At 40.1% G+C, this 26,577-nt stretch overlaps 1 protein-coding gene across 1 annotated transcript in view; it reads right to left on the bottom strand.

Annotated features, from left to right (window-relative positions):
- The window catches only part of LOC149473720 (aldehyde oxidase-like), a 168,571-nt gene that overhangs the window by 70,910 nt on the left and 71,084 nt on the right, over nt 1–26,577 (bottom strand). The window contains exons 22-25 of the mRNA XM_089670221.1: nt 14,992–15,125; nt 12,713–12,800; nt 12,303–12,389; nt 6,091–6,282 (exon numbers count right to left, since the gene is read on the bottom strand). Coding sequence (XP_089526347.1) covers nt 6,091–6,282; nt 12,303–12,389; nt 12,713–12,800; nt 14,992–15,125 — 501 coding nt within the window. The remainder of the gene's footprint in view (nt 1–6,090; nt 6,283–12,302; nt 12,390–12,712; nt 12,801–14,991; nt 15,126–26,577) is intronic.

Genomic DNA, 26,577 nt, shown 5'->3' with positions numbered 1-26,577 from the left:
ACTAATATATTCGTTGCAACAAAACGCTGCTGCACACACTCTTTACATGCTTTTTTATTTACAAGCAGCTTTGATCTTTTCCCAACTAGTGGATACTATGTCAGTCCTCTGTAATTATTCAGCATAGTTATGCATCTCCCAGTGGCACATTAAGAAAGAAGAGCTATTTCAGGTATGCCCTGTTAGCTGGAACGCAAATCACCGGAAGTTCTCTTCCTCACTGACGCACAGACCGAGCTCGCCAGCACACTTCCAAACAGCACAAGAGACAGATAACAGTTGTTTAAAGGCAACCTGAACCTCTATCTACAAGTCACAGTTTAGTTAAAAAACAATAAGTTTTAATAAATCACAAATATTAACTTTATTCCCAATACAAATGTATTTATATGCAACTCTAACTTTTCATTTGTACAACACACACTTCCATGGCCACAGGTGTGTAAAATCAAGCACCTAGGCATGTAGACTGCTTCTACAAACATTTGTGAAAGACTGGGTCGCTTTCAGGAGCTCGGTGAATTCAAAGTGTGGTACTGTGATAGGTTGCCACCTGTGCATCCATGAAATTTCCTTATTAATACTGTTGGTGGTATTATAACAAACAAGAAGCAACTGGGAACAACAGCAACTTAGCCAGACAGAGCGGGGTCAGTGCATGCTGAAGCGCACAAGTCACCAACTGTCTGCAGTCAATAACCCTCAGATTAGCATAACAGTGCATAGAGCGCTTCATGGAATGGGTTTCCATGGCTGGGCAGCTGCATCCAAGCCTTACATCACCAAGTGCGATGCAAAGCGTTGGATGCAGTGGTGTAAAGCACGCCGCCACTGGACTCTAGAGCAATGGAGACCTGTTCTCTGGCGTGACAAATCACACTTCTCTGTCTGGCAATCCCATGGACATGTCTGGGTTTGGCAGTTACCAGGAGAACGGTACTTGCCTGACTGCATATGACCAAATTTAAAGTTTGGCGGAGGGGGGATTATGGTGTAGCCTTGTTTTTCAGCGGTTGGGCTTGGCCCCATCCTGAGGAAGTGGACATATAGTGCCATGAAATGCGTTGACAGTGTTTTATATTATTCTGTGAGCAATAAATATTGAATCAATGAAGAATCCATTTTTCAGCTTCTCCTTCATATTTGGGCGCCTCTGCTGACACCAGTTTTTCATCTTTCGGGATAAATATCTTATCCTGCAACCACTTTTTATCAATCTTTGGCTTGTACCTCGACTATGCTTCTTCTTGATCACAACTTGTAACCACTTGTTACCGAATTTTGACTTGTTTACCGACTATGCTTCTGTTTGATCCCCTCCTGGTGGGGAGTGTCACGATCGCAAGATCGCCGCCACCAACATGCGACAATCTCACGACCGCGACCAATATGTCACGATCGCAGCGTCAGACCCCAGACCTTCTCACTAAACTTGTGACCGAAGGACCGGCCGGTCCAGACCACGATGTGACGTGCGTAACAATGCCACACCCAGCTGCACCCTACACAGCGTTTTTCCAGGTAATGGTTTTCAATCTGTGCCTGCAGCCTAAATGCGCTTGTTACTGGGTCAAGTTAATTACGCAACTGACCCTTACACTGCCACCACCCCTTTTTGTACAGAGAAAGGGGAAACTCTTTATCAAATATACACTGTAATGGTAGAAAAGCCGTCTGTCCAATACGGTCACTGCAGGCCGATTGGGCAGAGGATTAGACAAGCACAGTGGTGTCTCTTTAGAGGCAGGAATTCGTAAATTGCAATTTAGCGCTTTAGAAACAGTTTAATACTTTCAGAAAGAAAGATTTATTACTAAAAGAGTCAAACAGGTGCAATAAAATATTTACAGAAAAAGATGTAGCTAAGATATAGATATATATATATATATATATATACACACAAGTATATGTTGCGCTCCTAAATACTTCTCAATGAATACTAATTCAATTATTACCATTAAATTAATTCAAGTTATGATACAAATAACTAATAAAAAAGTGTATAAATACCAAAAAATATTTAAATAGATAATTTCAACTAATCAATCTCCTCCAAATAAATATCAAAATAATTCCACATGAAATACTCCTCAAAAAATATATTTTACCAAGTGCTCATAAATCATCTATTAGTGACATGATGTACTTACTAATACCCTCAATTTCATTTATATTCATAATACCCTCATTTAATATAATAAAAATAGTAAACCAACTAATAACACTCAACTAAAACGCATTTAAATGATCCCCCATAAATAAAGATAACCAAATTCTCATAAATAATTAGTAGTGATTAGTGTGAATCCAAATATCATCAAAATAATAGTCCCATTGAATTAACAATTGTTTATATATAGTGACTTGGTGCTTGTTGTTCTTCAATTTGTGACTTTTGTGAATCCTTCAAATAGTGAAGATGTGCGCTCACCTCCTTTGTGTATGAGTGTATGACTCAGAGGCCAGCAGAGGCTTTCCAATGGGATATTGCATTATTTAAACCTGTCTAATGTGAGTTTAATACTTGGATGGTGGGAATAAAAAGTTTTAAAAGGTAAAGCACTATGTCCTCTATTTCTTCCTGCATGTGGAGTAACACAAGGAGAGGATAATTAGGAGGTCTGAGATAACAAAAGGAGTGTGCAATCCCTGAGGGGATATTCAGCCACCAGAGGATACATCCATTACTCCTAAAGGAAGGATCTCCCTATTTCACCAGCAAAAGTATATGTCCAGCAGGTTCCAGGGAAAGTGAACCGAAAGCGTGTATAGCCTAATTGCAGGCATCAAAGGAGGTGAGCGCACATCTTCACTATTTGAAGGATTCACAAAAGTCACAAATTGAAGAACAACAAGCACCAAGTCACTATATATAAACAATTGTTTATTCAATGGGACTATTATTTTGATGATATTTGGATTCACACTAATCACTACTAATTATTTATGAGCATTTGGTTATCTTTATTTATGGGGGATCATTTAAATGCGTTTTAGTTGAGTGTTATTAGTTGGTTTACTATTTTTATTATATTAAATGAGGGTATTATGAATATAAATGAAATTGAGGGTATTAGTAAGTACATCATGTCACTAATAGATGATTTATGAGCACTTGGTAAAATATTTTTTTTGAGGAGTATTTCATGTGGAATTATTTTGAGATTTATTTGGAGGAGATTGATTAGTTGAAATTATCTATTTAAATATTTTTTGGTATTTATACACTTTTATTTGTTATTTGTATCATAACTTGAATTAATTTAATGGTAATAATTGAATTAGTATTCATTGAGAAGTATTTAGGAGCGCAACATATATTTGTAGATATTTCCAACACAGTTGTAGTTATGTGTTTCATGTTTGCGATCCTCTAGTTATTATCACACCTGTGGCTCGCAAGTCACTCTGATTCATCTATACCTGTTTAAGATATATATACAGTCAGGACCATAAATATTGGGACATGGACACAATTCTAACATTTTTGGCTCTATACACCACCACAATGGATTTGAAATGAAACGAACAAGATGTGCTTTAACTGCAAACTGTCAGCTTTAATTTGAGGGTATTTACATCCAAATCAGGTGAACGGTGTAGGAATTACAACAGTTTGCATATGTGCCTCCCACTTGTTAAGAGACCAAAAGTAATGGGACAGAATAATAATCATAAATCAAACTTTCACTTTTTAATACTTGGTTGCAAATCCTTTGCAGTCAATTACAGCCTGAAGTGTGGAACGCATAGACATCACCAGATGTTGAGTTTCATCCCTGGTGATGCTCTGCCAGGCCTCTATTGCAACTGGGTTCAGTTCCTGCTTGTTCTTGGGGCATTTTCCCTTCAGGTTTGTCTTCAGCAAGTGAAATGCATGCTCAATCGGATTCAGGTCAGGTGATGGACTTGGCCATTGCATAACATTCAACTTCTTTCCCTTAAAAAACTCTTTGGTTGCTTTTGCAGTCTGCTTTGGGTCATTGTCCATCTGCACTGTGGAGCTTCGTCCAATGAGTTGTGAAGCATTTGGCTGAATATGAGCAGATAATATTGCCCGAAACACTTCAGAATTCATCCTGCTGCTTTTGTCAGCAGTCACATCATCAATAAATACAAGAGAAGCAGTTCCATTGGCAGCCATACATGCCCACGCCATGACACTAACACCACCATGCTTCACTGATGAGGTGGTATACTTAGGATCATGAGCAGTTCCTTTCCTTCTCCATATTCTTCTCTTCCCATCACTCTGGTACAAGTTGATCTTGGTCTCATCTGTCCATAGGATGTTGTTCCAGAACTGTGAAGGCTTTTTTAGATGTCGTTTGGCAAACTCTAATCTGGCCTTCCTGTTTTTGAGGCTCACCAATGGTTTACATCTTGTGGTGAACCCTCTGTATTCACTCTGGTGAAGTCTTTTCTTGATTGTTGACTTTGACACACATACACCTACCTCCTGGAGAGTGTTCTTGATCTGGCCAACTGTTGTGAAGGGTGTTTTCTTCACCAGGGAAAGAATTCTTCGCTCATCCACCACAGTTGTTTTCTGTGGTCTTCCGGTTCTTTTGGTGTTGCTGAGCTCACCGGTGCATTCCTTCTTTTTAAGGATGTTCCAAACAGTTGTTTTGGCCACGCCTAATGTTTTTGCTATCTCTCTGATGGGTTTGTTTTGTTTTTTCAGCCTAATGATGGCTTGCTTCACTGATAGTGACAGCTCTTTGGATCTCATCTTGAGAGTTGACAGCAACAGATTCCAAATGCAAATAGCACACTTGAAATGAACTCTGGACCTTTTATCTGCTCATTGTAATTGGGATAATGAGGGAATAACACACACCTGGCCATGGAACAGCTGAGAAGCCAATTGTCCCATTACTTTTGGCCCCTTAACAAGTGGGAGGCACATATGCAAACTGTTGTAATTCCTACACCGTTCACCTGATTTGGATGTAAATACCCTCGAATTAAAGCTGACAGTCTGCAGTTAAAGCACATCTTGTTTGTTTCATTTCAAATCCATTGTGGTGGTGTATAGAGCCAAAAATGTTAGAATTCTGTTGATGTCCCATTATTTATGGACCTGACTGTATATATACACACACAAAGAACCATAGCACAGCAAAGAGATATCAGAGAGGAAGTTAAAGGGTTAAGTTACTTGCCAAATAAGCCTTAGCCCTAAGCAGATCCAAGTTTCAGAGCAAAGGGTCTCCCCGGGTGGTATATTGATGTTACAATTGGGAGATGTCTTCAACTTCACTTTTTAGGCCTGCTAGCCTGTGTTTTAAAGTCCCCCAGCAGGGGGGTGGCTCTGAGTAACTGACCAATACTCTGTTTAGGGAGGGATCGTCGGGCGGACTCTGAATTAGAACCAACATCTTCATAATCCATGATATGAAATATAGGGGAAAAACTAACCTGAGGAATGCTCATTTAATTCTGTCACCTAAGCTGCTAGGTCTTATGAGGTTACAATCTCCTCAACTCCTGGGAAAAGCTGCCTTATCTCGGTTACGAAGTGAGAAATTACACATGTCCTTGGGCAGCTAGTCTCTGTCTCTCTTGGGGGGCTTTGTAGCTCTGGGCCCTCTGCTGCTCTACCTGCCAGTGACACTTTTCACAAACACACATCTGTCACTGTGCCTCTCAGGAAGGGAGGGGGAAGGAGAATGAGAAATGAGAGACACAATATATACTCCGTACCAAGATGGAGGTGCCTACAAAATGGTTGAACTGCGTACTTCACTGTGTTTTGCGCAGTTTTTGCGACAGGGAGATCCTGAAGACTGCGACCTTGTACTAACATGCAGCAAAACCCATCTCTACCATCAGGAGCACTGGTGAATAGCTGTTAGTGCTTAGACCACACACCTCAAGTGAGCCGTGTCATCTGTCAGGGTGACTAGCTTGAATACTCATCCTACTGGTCAGTGGGAGCCTTTCTACTGCTATAGCTACTGATCTCCGAGCCTGAACTCGGATCGACCTAATAAACAGCTAATTCTACATTTGAATGGAATTCTAATTACAGGCACAAAAAAACTATTGACCAAAACAATGTGACACGTACATGCAAACATCACTTACCTGATGAGCTGGTAAATTGCACTTGGAAGCAACTTCATCAATCCATACTTCTGTGATGAGAGCACACTGTGGAAACCCGAATCCTCTAAATGATAAATTGGATGGCAGATTGGTCCTGCATACTTTTCCATAGCATTTCAGATTAGGGGTATAGTAAGAAACATCTGTCTGAAGCACTGACATCTCCATTATCTAAATAAAGAAATTACAAATATCATGCAGGCAATATATGTGTGTTAATAAACATGACATCAGTTCCATCAAAATGTATTACTAAAAAGGCAAAACGTTTTTTTTATTTTGGATAGTTTAGGCGAGGGTTATGGCCCCTGTTACATTTATTTTTTGCTATGTGTGTCTTATTGAGGAGATTTTCTGTCACTTCATGTCCTGTAGCCAAAACAGGAACTGAGATTAAATCACTCCAAAGTGATGGAAGAGTTGGTTGTCACCAGAAATAGTGTCCCCATTGGAAAGATTTTCCCTCTATTCCTGTTCTGGTGACAACCCAATTTTAATTTTCAGTGATATTGGTGAACATGACAAGTAGGGTGAATCTCCCTAATGGTGGCACATACAGCAATAAAAACCTGACAGATGTTCTAATACCTCTCCATTCTCATCACAAAAAAAAACAAAAACCTTTTGTTATATTTCAAGTATATGCACAATACAAGTTTGTCCCATCAGACGTAGACATTGATTAAAAATAGGAAGAGTTAAATTAAAATAGATTAGATCTTTTTAAATGGTATAGTACATTTTCAGGAAACATTTTTACTCATTACAGTGTTTACTTTAAAACTGGACTTGAGGCAAACCGCTAAAGTCGGCCAAAGATGGATTGAATCTTGGCCAGTTCAGCAGGGACCAACCAGGATTTGATTTATCTATGGGTAGGCTGGTTATACTGAAGTCTATCCATCGATCGACCTCAGTACAACCAGCCTGTTGGATTTTTTGCATGTGATTACTGCTGACAACTATAGCAGCCAGCAGTGATCATTGTGTTCTGCCGGAAGGGAGGGGTCCTCACCAACAGGACACAATAGCACTGCGTGGGGATTCCCCCCTTCAACATTGACTGTGTTGATGGTGGAATCGAGGGATTTTCTTTCCTGCAACCCATGGCTGCAGGAAAGAAAATGTAATAATTTATGGCTTGCTTAAGTATACAGGTAAAATGCATATATGTTTTAGGATTTGCATGCTGTCCATTTAGGCTTGATATTAACATAGATCTGCCACACAGGACAGCCAAGTTGGTTACCTCACTCATCTTTATTGCATTAAGCAAATACAGATTGGCCACCTCCTTGCTGCTGGACATAGAAAAAGCACCTAACAACACCATCCCTCTGCTCTTCCTGTCATCATTAGAGATGAGTGAATCGAAGCAGGCGAAGTGGAATTCGTTTCGAATTTCAGGAAAAATTCGATTCGTGGCGAATCCGAATATTAGCATACTTCGGGTGCGCGAATCGGATTTTTCCCGATCAGCCGGCAAAAGTGTCCCTGCAGAGAGCTCCGCTATTTCTGACAGTTCTCTGACAGTTCCTTCACATGTACAGCGGTTGAAACATTGTATCTATTTGTTTCCATTTAGGATACAGATGTTTTTATTCGGAAATAGATACAATGTTTCAACCGCTGTAAATGTGAAGGAACTGTCAGAGAACTGTCAGAAATAGCGGAGCTCTCTGCAGATACACTTTTTGCTGTACTGGAATACTTCTTCTTTTCATTCTTCTTTTCATTCTTCTCATTCTTCTTTTCTTTCTTCATGAAAAGAAGAAGAAGAATGAAAAGAAGAATGAGAAGAATGAAAAGAAGAATGAAAAGAAGAATGAAAAGAAGAATGAAAAGAAGAATGAAAAGAAGAAGAAGAATGAAAAGAAGAATGAAAAGAAGAATGAGAAGAATGAAAAGAAGAATGAAAAGAAGAATGAGAAGAATGAAAAGAAGAAGAAGAAGAATGAAAAGAAGAAGAAGAAGAATGAAAAGAAGAATGAAAAGAAGAAGAAGAATGAAAAGAAGAAGAAGAATGAAAAGAAGAATGAGAAGAAGAATGAAAAGAAGAATGAGAAGAAGAATGAAAAGAAGAATGAAAAGAAGAATGAAAAGAAGAATGAAAAGAAGAAGAAGAAGAATGAAAAGAAGAATGAAAAGAAGAAGAAGAATGAAAAGAATGAGAAGAAGAATGAAAAGAAGAATGAAAAGAAGAATGAGAAGAAGAATGAGAAGAAGAATGAGAAGAAGAATGAGAAGAAGAATGAGAAGAAGAATGAGAAGAAGAATGAGAAGAAGAAGAAGAAGAAGAAGAAGAAGAAGAATCTTTTCATTCTTCTTCTTCTTTTCATTCTTCTTCTTCTTTTCATTCTTCTTTTCATTCTTCTTTTCATTCTTCTTCTTCTTTTCATTCTTCTTCTTTTCATTCTTCTTTTCATTCTTCTTTTCATTTTTCTTCTTTTAATTCTTCTCATTCTTCTTTTCTTCTTCATGAAAAGAAGAAGAAGAATGAAAAGAAGAATGAGAAGAATGAAAAGAAGAATGAAAAGAAGAATGAAAAGAAGAAGAAGAATGAGAAGAAGAATGAGAAGAAGAATGAGAAGAAGAATGAGAAGAAGAATGAGAAGAAGAATGAAAAGAAGAATGAAAAGAAGAATGAGAAGAAGAATGAGAAGAAGAATGAGAAGAAGAATGAGAAGAAGAATGAAAAGAAGAATGAAAAGAAGAATGAAAAGAAGAATGAAAAGAATGAAAAGAAGAATGAGAAGAATGAAAAGAAGAATGAGAAGAATGAAAAGAAGAAGAAGAATGAAAAGAAGAATGAAAAGAAGAATGAAAAGAAGAAGAAGAAGAATCTTTTCATTCTTCTCATTCTTCTTTTCATTCTTCTTCTTTTCATTCTTCTTCTTCTTTTCATTCTTCCTATTCTTCTTCAGAGAATGAGGATGAAGAAGAAGTAGGATGAAAATAAGAAGAATTCCAAGCCGGCAAAAAGTGTATCTGCAGAGCTCCTCTATTTCTGACATATCTCTGACATTCACATTTACAGCGGTTGAAACATTGTATCTATTTGTTTCCATAAATGGAAACAAATAGATACAATGTTTCAACCGCTGTAAATGTGAATGTCAGAGAACTGTCAGAAATAGCGGAGCTCTGCAGATACACTTAGCGGAGCTCTGCAGATACACTTTTTGCCGGCTTGGAATTCTTCTTATTTTCATCCTACTTCTTCTTCTTCTTCATCCTCATCCTCAGAAGAAGAAGAAGAGGATGAGGATGAAGAAGTAGGATGAAAATAAGAAGAATTCCAAGCCGGCAAAAAGTGTATCTGCAGAGCTCCGCTAAGTGTATCTGCAGAGCTCCGCTAAGAAATAGCGGAGCTCTGCAGATACACTTTTTTCCGGCTTGGAATTCTCCTTCTCATCCTTCTTCTTCTCATCCTTCTCCTTCTTCTCATCCTTCTCCTTCTTCTCATCCTTCTCCTTCTTCTCATCCTTCTCCTTCTTCTCATCCTTCTCCTTCTTCTCATCCTTCTCCTTCTTCTCATCCTTCTTCTTCTCATCCTTCTCCTTCTCATCCTTCTCCTTCTCATCCTTCTCCTCCTTCTCCTTCTCATTCTCCTTCTCCAATCGCCAAGGGCATTTAAATTAAAGGTACAGTGTTCTGCACTAATATAAAGGCTCTCTGAAGCCTAGAAACCCTTTTTATAAGTTAAATTCGTAGCGAATAAATTCGCATCGAATCGAATTTCTTCCTCAAATTCGGCGAATCAGCCGAATCGAATTTTTGAATAATTCGCTCATCTCTAGTCATCATGATCCTTGTGAACACATACACATGCAGCACACATGATTGGTTTCCAGTGCTTAAGTACAATATTCCCAATGCACACATTCCTGAAACTTGCTGTAGATGCAAGTGGGTGCTGCAGCAACCACCGGCTGGGAACTGAGAAAATCCAAAGCAAAACATATATGTCACCAGCACACCAAGGATCTCCATAATGGCTCCAAAGCTTTATTTAGCGATTGCATCATAGCTACAATGGTGACGTTTCAGAGCCCTACAGGACCCCTTAATCATGCATTTGATTACCTGATGAAGGGGTCATGCGTGGCTTTGAAATGTTACCATTGTAACTTTAATGTAATTGCTATATAAATCTCTGATGTGCTGGTGACATTTTCCCTTCAGTTCTCAGTGCTGTCCCTTCTGTTAGTCCGAGTTTTACTGTAGAAGGGATTGCGAAAAATGTATATAATATAGGTATACTAATCGCAATTAGTAAATAAGTAACAACATTAAGTAGTGTGTGTGAGATTGAGATAGATATATAGATTATATATATATATATAGATGTGCTGGTTGCTTTAAATTTTAAAGAGCAGTTGCAAAGCTTTTTTTTCTTTTCCCTCTTTGTGAGTGACAGACAGGAAAAGCAGGACTGTGCTCTGATTGGTGGTTGCTACAGCTGAGAAGGATCCACCCATAGCAGCACTGTTGCAGCTGGACTTATGATTGGCTGTGGAGGAAGGGAGAGAGGAAAAAGGAAGAAGAAGCACATGCGGAGAGGCAAACATTTTCAGGGGACCGCATGGAGCAAGGGCTCCTGGTGTGAAGTCACAGAGTCTCACTCTCTGTGCTGCTAGAGTAATTGTTGAGGAGGACAGTGTGCAAACTAAGGATTGTCCTGCCTGACACTCAGGATTACAGCCACTCAAGTGCATGTGTCTCTCAAAGTCTGGAGCTCCTAAAAGAGAGAGGATTTCTACTGCTGTCTATTTCTATCTAGAGGACAATCCAGAAACAGTGAGTACTCTGTGATGAAAAGGGATTTTGATATTGCTGCATTTGCTGTTCATCTCTGGAGAATGGTCATTAAAAAGGCTGCTCTCTAATTCTCAGAGTGACACAGATCTTGGAAAGCTCAAGCTGCTCAGAATTAGCTATTCCTGCTGCTGATTGATGAGAGAACTCTGTCTCTGTATATTAATGGTTTGTCTCCTCAAAACGTGTGCTGTGGCTTAAGAGTGTGTTTAGTTCCAAGTCCCCACAGAAGCTTGCTGTTTTAAATATACTGAGCAAGTGTTAATACATGAGGATTCACCTGTATGGTAAAAGACTTTGTTGAAGTGTTTTCCTCTATTGCAATGTTCACTGGAAGATTCTGCTTAAAAGGAGACTGTGCTATCCTGCTACCCCTGGATTACAAATACTCTCCCATGCAGAGAGTGAGCGCTCTTCCATTGATTAAAGGCCCCACCGTTGACAGACTTTAAGTTTCATCCCACTGGCCAGTGGTTAGGTAGGATATTTCTGCTCTAGATAGTACTGCTATAGCAAATGTCAATAAGCTGCTTAACCTTATTAACAGGTATTGTTTCATATGTCAATGTCACTCTCATGTGCCACCCTAGTCAGTGTGATACTAGTCCGTTTTTGGAGTCTTTGGCAAGTGAATTTTGATTTCTTATTAACTGTGTTATGCAAAGTGGTATCTGTGTTTTATGTACATTACCTGTGTTAAATCAGCTAGTTCTTTTTCAGGGTTTGTCTTCTTCACTAAAACCCATAAAAAAATACTCTGTGTTGGAGTGTTCTGGGTATAATCGGAGGTGTCACCAGATTCAGGTGGGAGCTGAACCTATATATCTAGCCAAGCATCACCCAAGGGTGTGCCACACACACACACACACACACACACACACACACAAATATAGATTTTATTATACACAGAGCGTTAGTTCAGCTTAATATAATTTTTATGGATCTTCCTCATTTGAAATACTGTATATGATGCTCCATATGTTTTTGTTGTATTAAACGTAGAGATTTGTAGAATAAGGACTAGTGACAGAGTAGATCCATTACTGCAGTCACCCTGTGTCACTCTTTAAAAACTGTTGGGATAATACAGCGATTGTATAGGACTGTACAAAGCCGAGCCTGAGAATGTAATGAGCAAATATTTCTTAGCTGGAGTTATATGAGGAAGATGGCTCAAAACAGGTGTTAAAAAGTGGTGCTACGTATTTATAATGCAAAATAAAAGGAATGCAGCAGCCGAGACATCTTTTGGCAAATAAACAGTTACTGTATATGTGCTGCAAATGTATAGTGTGCGGTTTGGCTGAAATGGTCCTTAAAATTGCCAGCAATTTAAAATATTATACAGAGGTGTAAAAGTGTTTAAGACTTACAACTACTGATTCTGTTCCCGAACATCCACCATTGCTGTATAAACCGACATCAGCTGCTACGATTCTGCCATCATTCATATATCCCACCTGAAAAACAATTCTGCATTAGTGTTTTCCTTTAAGTTACAACATTGTATTTTAAAGTGTTTCTTACTCCAAGTTTATTTCCTAAAAAATAAGAGTGGCTATACATAGTAATACAATTCAATTGTTTAATTCCACCATAGGTTAATTTTCTGGAGAGGATCATGCTGGTTAGGGTTTTCTTAGGAAGTGAGTAGTATGACCTCTTCAAACCATTGGTAGTGGTTTCCAAATATGTATGAAGTCTGTGCCCCATGAGAACTATTATGAAATTTAGAATAAAAAGAGGATGATTTATATGAATAATGTTTCTATGCAGAACTCACCTTATATTTTCCAAGATAGGGGTGTCGTCCTCCAGTTATTAGCATATCTTCACCACGCTCTAGAATGCAGCGAACAGGATGCTTGATTCTAAATAGGAATGCAATGGATCTTTTAAGACAGCAGATATACTGTAGATGTTCTTAAGCATAGTAGAGCCTTGCATGCATTGCATATTCTTTCAATTGTTTAGTAAAGCAGTTGGTTCTGGAGCTGTGGTCCTTGCATTTTTACTTTATGGTGCAGAAGGTTTTGGCTTTGATACAGAGTAGGGATAGGTTTGGGTTTGCCACTACTATGGATTTTTGGTGAATCCCTGGTTAAAAAAAAAAACAAAAAAAAAACTTGCATATTATAAAGTTTTGGTAAAAAAAAAAATTGCAAGTTCACAGCCAGAAACAAGGAACAACTTAAAATGTGAAAATAGCTGGCTGAGTCAAAAAGAGCCAATAATTTTAATGGATTCATGAATTATTTAGAAAAGTAAGCTCACCGACGCCATGTTATCAGTGTGTGTGCTGGAACTGTTCGGGCATGCTGGAGAATGTGTGTTGGAACTGTTAAGGAAGAGTTTATTTTAAATTTTGTCAATTGTACGTCTCCTATGGCAGTGCCCAGCTTCCCATGCCTTCTGTCTGACAAAAGCTTGCTTATTAGCCCCTCAAATGGCTAAAATTGAATAAACAAGATTTGCCTATAGAATTTAATGGGGTTCACTGCAAAAGTGCAAGATTCGCTAAACTATTCACAAACCATAGTCAAGCAGATGAGTTCCATTAGGAAGGGTTCGGTTTAGGGTTACTGGGAGGCTTATTTTGAGAGTGAGTGTTTGGATTACAGGGAGGCTTAGTGTGAGAGTGAGTGTTGGGGGTAAGGGTGGGTTAGTGTAAGAGGTGTGGTGTGGATACAGGGAGAATAGAAGAACTACCAGAATGGAAAAGGGTAGAGAAGTTATGGTGATTGTTGGATTGGACAGCTATAGAAGTAAAACCCCAACTGGAGTTCTAATGCTCCCCCCCCCCCCCCCCCCCGCTACCCAAACAGGAAGAAAACAATTTTGGATTAACATACACTTTAATAATAGACAAATTATTCCTAGAGCACTATGGACTCTCTTAAGAAAGCACAAAAATTATAGTTGGGGGCCCTCTGGAGATGGAGATAGTGAGGGGATAAATCACCACTCTCACTCATTCACTTCTGTATTTAAATTTTAGTTTAAGTTATTTAACTCTGCCTTGAACAGACTTTTTTAATAAAAATAAATTGAAAAAGTTGGCTAAAGCTTCACCTTCTGGCTGCTTGTGAAAATACTGATTAAGTTGCATTTTTTATATAAATTGGGCTTAAAAAATATTTCTCAAAAATGTATTTATTGAACTACAACACATTTCCTAAACAGCCTGATTCTTGCTGAAGGGTAATATTGCTAATCTGAGTGAATGTAAATAAGTTTATGGCCATCCCACAGTACACACATGAAGTTAAAGGGCATTGTTCCAGAGCAGCCATCCAAAATCCACTTTACTGAAATTAGACCAGGTTCAAGGACCAGACACAAGCTATGAAATCTTAGTACTTCGCATAGGTATAGCATTTAAAGTGGTTCTAAAGCCTTAAGGTTTTTTTTTTTTTTTTACCTTAAATGCATTCTATGTATTAAAAGGTAAAAAACCTTTTGTGCCAGAGCATCTCCCCCAGCCCCTCGCCCCCTTATACTTATCCAAGCTTGATCATAATCCAGCAATGTGCACGAGAGCAGCGGCTCTCTGAGCACTCTCCCTCCTCACTAGGCACATTGTTAGCAGAGGGAGCCATTGGCTCTGCCAGCTGTCAATCAAATTGTATGATGGGTGAGCCAGGGATGGGTCCGAGCTGCACTATTTTTGTCTATACATGCAGACAGGGTGGCTAGGGAACGAGCCTGCATGAGTGCTCTCAGAAATTGGCTTTCTATGGTGGGTACTCCTAATAGAGGAGGATTGCTGGCGGTGGACCCAAGAAGAGGAGAATATGGGCCGCTCTGTGCAATACCAGTGCACAGAGCAGGAAAGTATGTTTATTACCGTACTTTAGTTTAAAAAATGAAGCTTTACTATCACTAACACATTGCACTTTGCAATACATTATTGATAAGCCATGGAAGTGGTGAGTATGCCATAATTCTGTATATGTTGTAAAGCAGACCTGTTTGGACTTTGAAGTAGGGATCCACAATCAATATTCAGGGTCAGCAAATTATTTGAATTGACTCACCATAACGGTGATAAGTGACACTTACTTTTTAGCCGCCACAGCTGCGATTGCCGCTATGTAGGCAGTTTTCACAATCTTTCCACCAAACGCTCCACCAATCCTTTTCACATGGCAACTGACGCGATTGGAGGGTATGCCTAAAGCTTTGGCCACCAGGCTCTATATAAAGAAAAATACATGCATGCATACCAAAATTTTTTTTTTTCCCAAAATGTTTTAGCTTGGGATATCTAGGGCAATTTAGGACTATTAATTCATATTTAAAATTGCAGTCAAAGACAAGGGACATTATTTAACTTAAGTAAAAGCAAATAATTTTATGGTAATATTTTAAAATGGAACTCCAGGCAGGTAGTCATATACACAGCTCAAATACTTACCGTATATATTTATATATTAAACTACAATGTTTTTATTTTTAGAACATGATTGTTAGATTATTTACTTTTAAAATATACTGTATCAAAGAAACCTTTTACCTTTTTAGATTTTTTTTGTTACTCCCAGACATTGTCTCAATGTCCCATACACAAACACTCAATTAACCTACATTTGCACTGTGGGAAAACGCAATGTGAAAGTTAAACCTCATGCAGTCAAGATGAACCATCTGCACTGCAAAAGAAGCAGTACAATTACTCCTCCACTATGGAAGCCTTTGGCCTGCAATCATTTGCTAGTTTGTAATTTTAAATTACATACCATCAGGGCATGTTGCGGTGGGCTATTTTGTTTTAAATGTGAGCCCTAATGTCATTGCTTTGACATTAAACCCCCAACTCATGGCAACATGACAATCCTGCTTTATAACTCCAGCATCTTATTATTTTGTGCCATTTTAATGCAGTTATTGAGATGCTCTCTTACCACCTTCAGAGCCTTTTATGGCAATGGTCCTTTATGACTGACATAAAACCCAGAAGTAAAGCATCAACCTCCTCCTCTAGATCCACTCTAAACTTGATTGACAGGGTAGTGAGTTTGAAGGGTCACTTTTTGCTGCCTGTTGCTTCTCTGCTCATCTTAGGTGGGTCCCGGGTGGCCCAAAACTCTATACACTAAACCTTCACTGAACTCTGGGATACTGGTTTATAGTTTGTACACTTTTTTTCCTGATAGTTACCTGTAATAATCACCAGTGGTATATGTGTACCAATATTGGTGAATGTATAGTAGTTTAAAACTGAACTTTGGGATGAGCAAACATTGTCCAAATACATGAAGTGTGTGTATTCTTACATGAATTGTGGGTTTGATATGTGTATTTCTTCCAGATCTGTGCCCCTAATCCAGTGTGAAACTTTGCCTCTATGGAGATTCCTCTAATAAAGGTCACTGCTGTTTTCTGTCTGTGGGCAAGGTGACTAGTCTGGTCTCTGCCCCCTCATGAAGGCAGCTTGTTGTGGGCTTTTGGAATCATGTCAAAAATATGACTTTTATCAAGACATAATGTTATATAGCAAACAGCTCAGCAGAACCGGATGTTAAGAGTTAATTTTGTCTTGGTTAAACCTTCAAGAATTCTAGTTAAAGAACTGAAGAGAACAGGGAATTAAGACTTTTCCAAGACAATGGGATTGTTTAAACTGTCAACAAGGACTATTTGTATATGGAAGTGAGAAGAATGCATCTACAGAAAGTCAAACACATAGGACTCTGACTTGTAAACATTTCAACAATAATGAGACGGGAACTCAACTGTTTGAAAGCTTAACCAAAACCTGTAGAGTGTGATGAACCAACAAACCTCTGAAACTATTACTATCTACTATTGTTCACCAAGGGTGAAAGCATTAACAATTGTTTACCATGAGTCCAATACAAGGGCTAGGCAAACAGAGATTTTTTTCCCTACACAGAGGAAATGTTGATGCTGAAACCAAGGGGTGAAATTCAGGACATTTAAGTTTAAAAGTTCACTGTATATCATTACAAAAATGTACTACAAAAACAGATTATAAATAAGATGTCATAGACTTTAAACACCACTAAATACTCAGCAATGGGAACTATATATCACTAACTTGAGTATTGAGATGATGGGAAGTAAGATGTATTATAAACTAGCATTAGTTACCTGTCTTATCAGGAAACAAACAGGATGATACTTCAAGGAGGAATAACCGAATATACACCTATATTCCATGGTCCCTATTTAGAATATCATAGGTATGATCACTGCTATATCTGGAAAGTGCTGTATATTTTATTCCTGAAATTACCTGAAGATTCCACCCAAGGTATGAGTCATCTCAAATACTCACATTGTTCTGTGATACATGACCGCCACCTGGCGGGCAGGTGAGAAATAGCTTATGTACACACATTTCTCAACTAGCCAATCAGGAAGCCTGGTGGGAAGGTATCTTAGAACAATGGACTAGTGGATATAAAAAGCCCATGTGCTGTAACATGAAAAAAAAACCTCATGAAAAAGAAGAACCCTCATAAGACCTCATGGAAAGACCTGACATCTGAAGAAGATCTCTGCTGAAATAACTACTCTTCCATCTTTTCAAACTTCCTAAAACTTTAAACCTCTAAACTTATAACTTCCTACATTCTCCCCTATTGAATCTCTCACTTGCCTATATATCAGTCTAAAGGCGTTCCACTGCCAGCTAAATCCACGGGAGAGTTGCCTAGTCTGACGTCCGGGTGTGGTGAGATGTTTATTTGATTTTGTATTAATTATTTCCTCTGTTGTGTAGAATCATAAAAATTACCGTAGTGTATTACAACAATATTGGATAGTTAGATATATGTAGTCAGATACTGTGTTACTGTTAAAAAAATTGTTTATTGCCATATTATAAATTTTTCCATATTTCATAATTTATTGAATATTAATAACCAGAGTATCATAGATCAAGGGCTTACTTCTTGCAAGCCTATGGCCACGGCATGTAAGAATATAACCTTTGAGATATTCGAAATTATTAATTATTAGTAAATTTAATAAATATCATATCATTTAAATTTGTGATTGATGTAATTAGTTAGAGACATTATTAGTGTGTCTTACATTGGTAGGATATATCTTTGATTGTGTGTACCAATATTCATTTATCACCAGTCTTTTGTGTTTTGTGTTAATATATATATAATTTTTGTACATAAATAAATTTTTATATTTATCTATTATAAGGCAAATTTTGTGTGTATGGTACGAAATCATATTGGCTAAAAGAATTCAAGGTATAATAATAAGTGGTGATCGAATTATCAAGGTGTCCAAATTATTGGTTTACTAAATATTTGCCGTATTTTAACGGCTGGAGGTACTGTAATATTTCATCTAAGGGAAAGGGACACGCCCTTTATAAATAATATATCCTTACATAAACCACCACAACATAAATTTGGAGGCACTGCTGAGATCCATAGAAATCGTACCATAACACAAAACGCACTGGTGATTGTATATTTGTACACGTTATCAAACATATATTTTGTATCAAAATGGCATCCAGTAATCACGGATCCACCTCTTCCAAGCATAACGAGGAAAATATGGCGGCTCAAGGCATTGAGCAGGAAGTTATGAAGCCAGCTCGGAAAGCTGCCGGTGCTTGGCAGAAGTATGTTGAAAATGAAGTAATAAATTATCTCCGCAAGAAATTGAATTTGGGGGATAGCAATAATGAATTTGTGGATGAAGAGAAAGAGCAGGCCATGGGCACCTTTGAGGACCTGTTTAACCAAAAGGGCCAGGTTGTTGGGTTTTTAATGGCATTTGCTGGAGCAGAAAGTGATAGAGGCCGTGACAGACTTCTCCTAGAAGCTTGGCCCATGTTATGGTTCATGACCGCTGGAGCTGCCCAGCAGACCAGGATTCTAAGGGAAGAGTTGTCAGAGGCCCGCCTCTTGTTAGAAAGCAAAAATCAGGACATTGAGTCTTTGAAAGGGAAGCTTGGTCATGCCGGTATTCGTTTAGACGAATCCGAGAAACATTATGATAGATTGGTCGGAGACTTTCGAAGTGCTCAGGACCTGTATGAAAGAAACTTTCAGGAATTAAAACAACTTCAAAAGAAGTATCAGGACTTGAAAGATGAGGTGGAGTACTTCAGATCAGAGAGGTTATCTCCTGTCAAAATTAAAGTTCACCCAGGGGATAAGCATGACCAGTCAGAACTTACCTTGATAAAATCTGAGCAGAAAACTCTGGAGGAGCAGATTATAAGGTTGACGGCCCAAATAAATTCTGGGGTCCAAAGACGGACCAACCCAGTTAAGCCAGAGGCTGATGAGCGGAGATACCCGCATCACAGCGAAGTATCTGATAGTGAGTCAGGGTCAGAATATAGGTCACCTCCTAAGCTTTCAAGATACACTCCAGAGCGCTCTGAAGAAAGATATGAGGTTTCATATAGGCAGGAAGGGAAATCCCAGGGGTCATTCAGGAGATATGACACCCCAAAGGTCATTAAGTTCCTAAAGGACACTGTTCCTATGTTTTCTAAGAAAGGGTCCCTTGAAATCACCGAACACATGAAAACATATGAACAGACGTTAGAGATTCTGGGCATTAGAGATGACCACACCAAAATAGAATTGCTGCCATGGGTGTTTGAGGAGAAATACCGGCAATTCTTTGAGACCTTGAGGGCCTATTCCAATCAGTCCTGGAGAGAGGTTAAACATAAGTGCCACATGGAATTTGGGCCTTATAAAACTGTAACCTCTGCCAAGGCTGCGGCCTACAATTTAAAGTGTGGTCCTCACCAAAGCCCTGCAGAATTTCTGGCTGTCCTCAGAAATGCCTATTTCCTGGCTGAAAAGGATCCCAATCCTAACCAGCCAGAATTCAAGACACTATTCTATGAAGCATTACCTGCTTACATAAAATTGGGACTTGCAAAGGATTACAGAAAGGGATGCTCTCTTGATTGGTTGGTGAGAGAGAGTGACTATTTATTCTCGATCCAACAGTCCAGTGAGGGCGGGATAAAAAGAGAACCTAAAAATAGCCCCAAGATAGTAGCAGCCACTACCGTTTCCCCTCCAAATCCAAATGTGCAGGCAGAGAAGAAATCATATGCGGAAGTAGTCCGTGGGGGTAAAACCAATGGTTCCCCTAGATTTGTACCTCAAGCCCAGCAAGTGAAGGAGGTCCATAACTTTGCACCCCAAAACCAGTGGGTGAGAAAGGATAGACAAAAGCCAGGGAACTACGGTAGTGGAAGTGAGAAGAATAAAAAGTATGGTAAGGGCCAGTACAGTGATGAAAATCAAAGGAGGCAATGGTATCCTCAGAGGTTCTATTATCCTCGCCAAAACCAACATGGGAATTTTTATGGGAACCCCAATTTCAACAGGAACCATAATTACAATAAGAATCCCAATTTTAATAAAAACTCCGATTTCCAAAGATTTTCTCCACGCCAAGAACACCCTCAGGCTCAAAGGGGGGATACAGTACCCCAGGCTCCCTTTAATAACAGGGAGACCCCAAAACCTCAGAGAGAACAATGGCGTCGGGACCAGAGCAGTAGTTCTGACTCTGAGTCTCATTACCAGTCTCGTCCAAAATACAAGCGCAAGTATAAGAAGAGGGAGAATCAACAGAATGACTCCTCTGAGCGTATTGGACAAATAGAGGCACAGGTCAGCAAAATGGCTGAACAGATGGACAGGCTTGTCACTCAATTTCCATCCAATCCTTTTTTAGGAGCAGCTCCTGTGACCAACCAAGGGTCACAGAATTAACAGGCAACCAAGCCTTAAACCAACAGGGGAGGACACTGAGTCAAATGACAGGAGATGTGTGCCCCGTCCCTGACACGCCTACTAATGGAGAAGCTAGTTCTCAGGCAAAGGGGGACCAGTTGTTGGTTATTAATGATTCTCCTGTTTTTCAGTGTCCATCTATTGCCCCTAATATAGTTGCGGCATCGGAAGTCGTCGGGATTGACAAGCCAGACGGAGCACCAACTTCTAGTTGTGCTTCTGTCTTGAGACAGTCCAAGAATCCCACCAGGGAGGATAAGGGTAATGTGTCCACCACATGCGGTGAGATAAGAGCCAGTCATATGTTATTGAAGGGCCCACAGATCTTCAACCACACTAATTTCATGTGTGAGCTGACTGAATCTGATGGGAGATATTATGCCACGGTGCAGGTGCAGGATGCCAGTGATCTTTCGATTGTCGGCTTAATAGACACTGGATCCCAAGCAACCATCATGTCACAGGAGCATTTTGACAAAGTGGCGAATGTCATGCCCACCAAGCCAAGACTTAAAAGTTTTGACAGCTCATTGATTGGTGTAGGTGGAGACCCTTTACAAGTCATGGGTACCGCCTGGCTTAAACTGAAACTGGGTAATAAGGAACTGAGACACCCCATCATCATTGCTAGCATATCACAGCACCACATGATAATTGGGATGGACTTCCTAAAAAGGCTGAACACCATAGTTGATTGTGTGAACCAAGTCCTGTGGTCACAGGTAAATACCCCAATTAAATATGGGAAACTTAAAACTCCCCATTCCCGACAACACTGCCACCTGGTGGAAGAAAGGCCTGGATCATTAGAAATCCATTTCAGGAACAGCCAACTTCCTGATGTAACGGTTATCAAACCTGATGACTGTAACCCTATCAGAAGAGATGAGGAACACATTTTTAGAATTCCCCAAGATAAAATCAAAGAGATTTCCCTCCAAGATGACATCCTTACGATATCTTTTCATCAGGAGGATAAACCAAGAAAAGGGGGAGATCACACCCAATTCTTGACAGGTATTGAAAGGGTTAACAGCGACTTGTTTATCCCCATCCGGATAAATGGTCTTAATAGGTCAAAATATGCCAAACTAGATTTGAGACAGGAACACAGCTTTGTAAGCCATGGGTTGATAAAACACCTGACCGAAATGGAAATGATCCGTTTCTCCACACCTCAGCGTCATTGGATTTCAGACTCCCTTGATGACTCTGATGATTACAATTCAATGGCTAGGTGTCTCTTAAACGTCACTGTAGGAAACAAAACAGCCACCCATGTGTTCCTAGTCTTGGATAATCCCCAAACTTAAATTTATTTTGGCAACGATGTATTACATCGCTTTGCAATGCAAGTCGACCTAATTAATGACTGTTTATGGAGTCGACTAAAGGGGGACCCCGAAAAATACCAAAATCTGGACTTAGCTTTAAAATCCCAGCAACAGATGCCTTATGCTGTTGAAGTCCAGGTAGCCCAAAAGATTACAATTCCTAAGGGCATAAATAATTTCATACTCCCCATCCAAGTTAAAAAGGGACATAGACTGAAGGGGTCAGATGCATTAGTATGCCTCTCCCATAAAATGCAGGGGGAGGGACTGAACATTACACACACGCCCCTAGTCAACACACATCAATCCCCGATGTACATTTACATACATAATCTGTCCAATCAGGACATCATCTTACCCAAAGAGACCCTTATTGGTCTAGCGGTAGAGACTGAATATTATACCTTTGGGGTTACTAACCAGGTGATTGGACTCATCCCCGATGAATATTTGTCGGAGGAACAATTAATTGAACAAATATTCCATTCATTACCAGAGGGTATTTTCACCATAGAGTCCATTTATCCATTCGATTCTAAAGATGGCACCTGTCGAATCGAAGAGACATCAATTGTCTTTGATCACCCAATCAAAGAACAAGAGTACCCCAAAGAACCTGGATGGCAGGAGAACACACACACACATCACATACCCAATGACCTCACCACGAAACTTGAAGAGGCATATGAGATAGGTCAGCCGGAAAGCTTTCCTGGATTCAAGGAGTTAGTGGAAGAGATGGTGGCCCTCGCCGACGCGTGTGCCAGTGATCTCGACCGACAATTGCTCCGAGAGCTCCTCCTTGAATTCCAAGAGATCTTTGCCAAGGATTCTTACGATTGTGGGACTACTGACCTACACATCGCTAGGATCCAAACAGATCCAGATGCCCCACCAGTATTCGTAAGACAGTATAGGTTACCATTAGCTTCCTATGAATCTCTAGCTGAGATTATCAGGAAGTTACATGAAAGGGGTATAATTAGGCCCATCCACAGCTCCTACAACCACCCGATCCTGGGTATCTTAAAACCCAATGGACAATGGCGTTTGTGCGCTGATCTCCGTCAGCTAAACAAACGTGTGTACATGTCAGGATGGCCTGTCCCATACATAGACCAGTGTCTCGCCCAGCTCCAAGGATCCCAAGTTTTCACAGCTTTGGATTGTGCACAGGGGTATTGGACCATAAAGGTGAGTGAGGAAGACCAATACAAACTGGCCTTCAGTTTTGGGAATCGACAATATTGTTGGGTACGAATGCCTTTCGGATTCATAAATTCCGGACATGAATTTGCTGTGTTCATGCACAAGGCCATGCCAGACGCCTTCGAAAGGGGGACGTTGGCATATGTGGACGATATCCTGATCAAAAGTACAGATATGACCAAACATATTACAGAACTTCGGCATGTCCTGGGCCAATTAAAAGCAGCAGGAGTTAAACTGTCCTTACAAAAAGCCCAGTGGTGTCGCACGAAGGTAAACTTCCTAGGCCATGAAGTTACTGCTGAAGGTTTGAACCCACAAAAGAAGAAAGTTGAGGCGGTTCTGAACTGTAAAGTCCCTACTAACCTTAAAGAATTGAGATCATTCCTAGGTATGGTAAACTACTCGCGTAAGTTTATTGACAATTACGCCGAGATAAGCAAGCCACTGCTTCACCTACTGAAGAAGGATGTCGAATGGTCGTGGGGTAAGAAACAGGAGGACGCCATGAAGGAATTAAAGGAACGTCTCACACAAGCGCCGTGTCTCGGATATCCCGAAGGGGGTAAAAATTTCTATCTAGAGACAGGGTTTACGCAGGTAAGTATGAGTTCTGTTCTTTACCAGAAACGTGATGATGTCAGTAAGGTGATTGCCTATGCCAGTAAAACTTTGTCCCCGGTTGAAGTAAAGTTCAGTGACTGTGAAAAAGCTCTATTGTCCACCGTGTGGGCATTACAGAATTTTCGCAGTTACATTCAGGGAGAGAGAATCATTGTTGAAACGGCACACCAGCCTTTACAGTATTTAAAGAGTGAACGTATCAAGGGAGGAAATGTGTCTAATAGCCGCATCACTGCTTGGACTTTGTCTTTGCAAGGGTGGCCTCTTGAAATTCGGTACAAACAGAACAAGGAAAGTCCAGTAGCCCAGGGCCTAGCCGAGCTCCATGATTGTTCCGCAACTACGCCTGTTATGGAGGCCCCGGACACTGACTTTCTGGAAGAACAACTGTTCTCTCCCTACAAGGTTTATGATGAAGAATACTGTAAACAGCTGCCGTGTGTATATGTGGATGGTTGTGCTTTTCATCACAAGGATGGGGAACAGCTCCAACTAGTGGCAGGTATTGGAATCGTTTGGACCCAAGGTGTCACCCCAATTTCTGTGGGATACAAACTTGGACCAAAAAGCAGTCAGGTTGCTGAACTTACTGCAATTCTTAGAGCAGTTGAGATGGCTATAGAGTTCAACATTAAAGAGTGTGCCATCATAACCGATTCCAATTATGTCAGGAATAGTTTTGTGGAGTATTTCCCTAGGTGGAAGCGAAACAACATGAACAAGAGTAATCACAAACCCGTGAAACATGGTAAGCTCTTTTGTCACATCGATGAACTGGTAAGGTCCAATGATCTCACCCTGCACTTCAAGAAGACCAAAGGCCACTCCAAGGTTCTAGGTGCCGAGAAAGAAGGGAACGATCTGGCCGATTCTCTAGCCAAGGAAGGGGCAATCACCGGTGAACTGATAGACATTGACCAATTTTTAGGTACCGTACAGATTGAAGCTGTCACCAGGCAACAGGCCAGAACAGCTGGTGATCCGAATGCATTACAGTGGAGTCACGATTCTCCTAGTGAGGATTTAATTACTGCCCAAAAAGAAGACCCAATAATTGGCTTGTTTTATAGTCATATAGAAGATCCCAACCAAAATCCCATAAATAAGGAAGTATATAGTGGGAAGGAGGATTTACGTATCTTAATGAAATCCAAATCCCAATTCTCTTTATACCAGGGATTGTTGATACGAACCTCAAAGGGTGGCGTACAACAATGGGTCGTCCCACTTAAATTTAGAGGTTTGATGCTACAGCATGCCCATGATGCTCCCACTTCCGGTCATCGTGGAGAGAAGATCACGTATGAGATCCTGCGGGATTATGCCTACTGGCCTCATATGTTACGTGATGTGAAGGAATACTGCCAAGGTTGCCTAATATGTCCCCAATTTCAACCTACCAAGCCAACTCACAGAGCACCTCTCCAGAAGAGGGGGATATGTATGCCTTGGTCAGACCTTCAGATGGATTTTATTGGGCCAGTAACAAAATCTTCACGAGGAAATCGGTATATGTTAACAGTTACATGTTTATTCACCAAGTATGTCGAATGTATACCAGCACCAAATAACAGCTCCGAGACATGTGCTGCATTGCTAATAAATCATGTATTTTCACGTTTTGGTTTACCTCAGAGGATAGAGTCTGATAGAGGATCGCACTTCACTAGCGAAGTGATGGCCAAATTGTGGAAAATTTTGGGGGTTAAAAGGAAATTGCATATCGCCTATCGGCCAGCCTCTAGTGGTGGTGTAGAACGATACAATCAGACCATCGTTAATGTCCTTAAGAAATTTGTTAAGGAAACAGGCAAAGATTGGGATGTCAAGCTCCCGCTGGTCCTGATGGCGTTGAGGGCTACTCCGAATACAGTTACAAAAATGTCATCTTTTGAACTGATGACAGGTAGACGGATGGTACTGCCCCAGCACTTATTGTATCGCACCACAGATCAAAATTTGATCAATGCTACCACCACACACCAGTACATAGAGGATTTACGTAAACATCTGCAATATGCTTTTGCCTTTGCCCAGCGAAATTTGGAAAGAGCTGCAACTAGTGCTAAGACATACTATGATCTCAAAACCTCCAAGAAGGAATATGAGATTGGTGACAAGGTCTATCTATACAACTTTGCAAGAGACCAGATCAAGGAACGGAAATTCCTTCCATCTTGGAAAGGTCCGTTCTCTATCATTGATAAAATCTCTCCGGTCGCATATAAATTGCAGGTGACACGGTATGGTGAAATCAGTGATAGATGGGTGCACATCAACCAATTACGTGCTTGCCATCCGAAGTCTCAATTGCAGTTGTTGGAAGACTGAACCCACCAATTCCTATCTGGAGATATTGAGATCATTATTAAATTTCCTTTAAACATATAACTCATCTTTTGCCTTACAGGATCCAGTAACATAATTTTATGTATATCCCATACTTAAACTGTTCATTTTAATAATTTAGAAAGGAAGGCCCAGACTATGACCAGACCGGCGATCGGAGGTGTCAATGACCGGACCCTAGAAGGAAGCTATAATGTCCTGTGGGAAAGACCAGATGCCAGAGATCGATCCGGAGACGATAACCTGATGTCCCAGGCCACCAAGGGCCAGTCCAGAGGAAAAGACCCGCCTAGGAGACCGTCTAAGAGACCTGTCGTGCGGAGGACCCATGGACCCCAAGGTGGATGTGTCAGGCCAGGCCG

The sequence above is a fragment of the Staurois parvus genome, unplaced genomic scaffold (assembly GCF_062004578.1).
Source record: "Staurois parvus isolate SC_StPar_1 unplaced genomic scaffold, SC_StPar_1.0 ptg000011l, whole genome shotgun sequence".
Classification (NCBI taxonomy): Eukaryota; Metazoa; Chordata; class Amphibia; order Anura; family Ranidae; genus Staurois; species Staurois parvus.
This window is presented reverse-complemented; position numbering and strand designations above follow the sequence as displayed.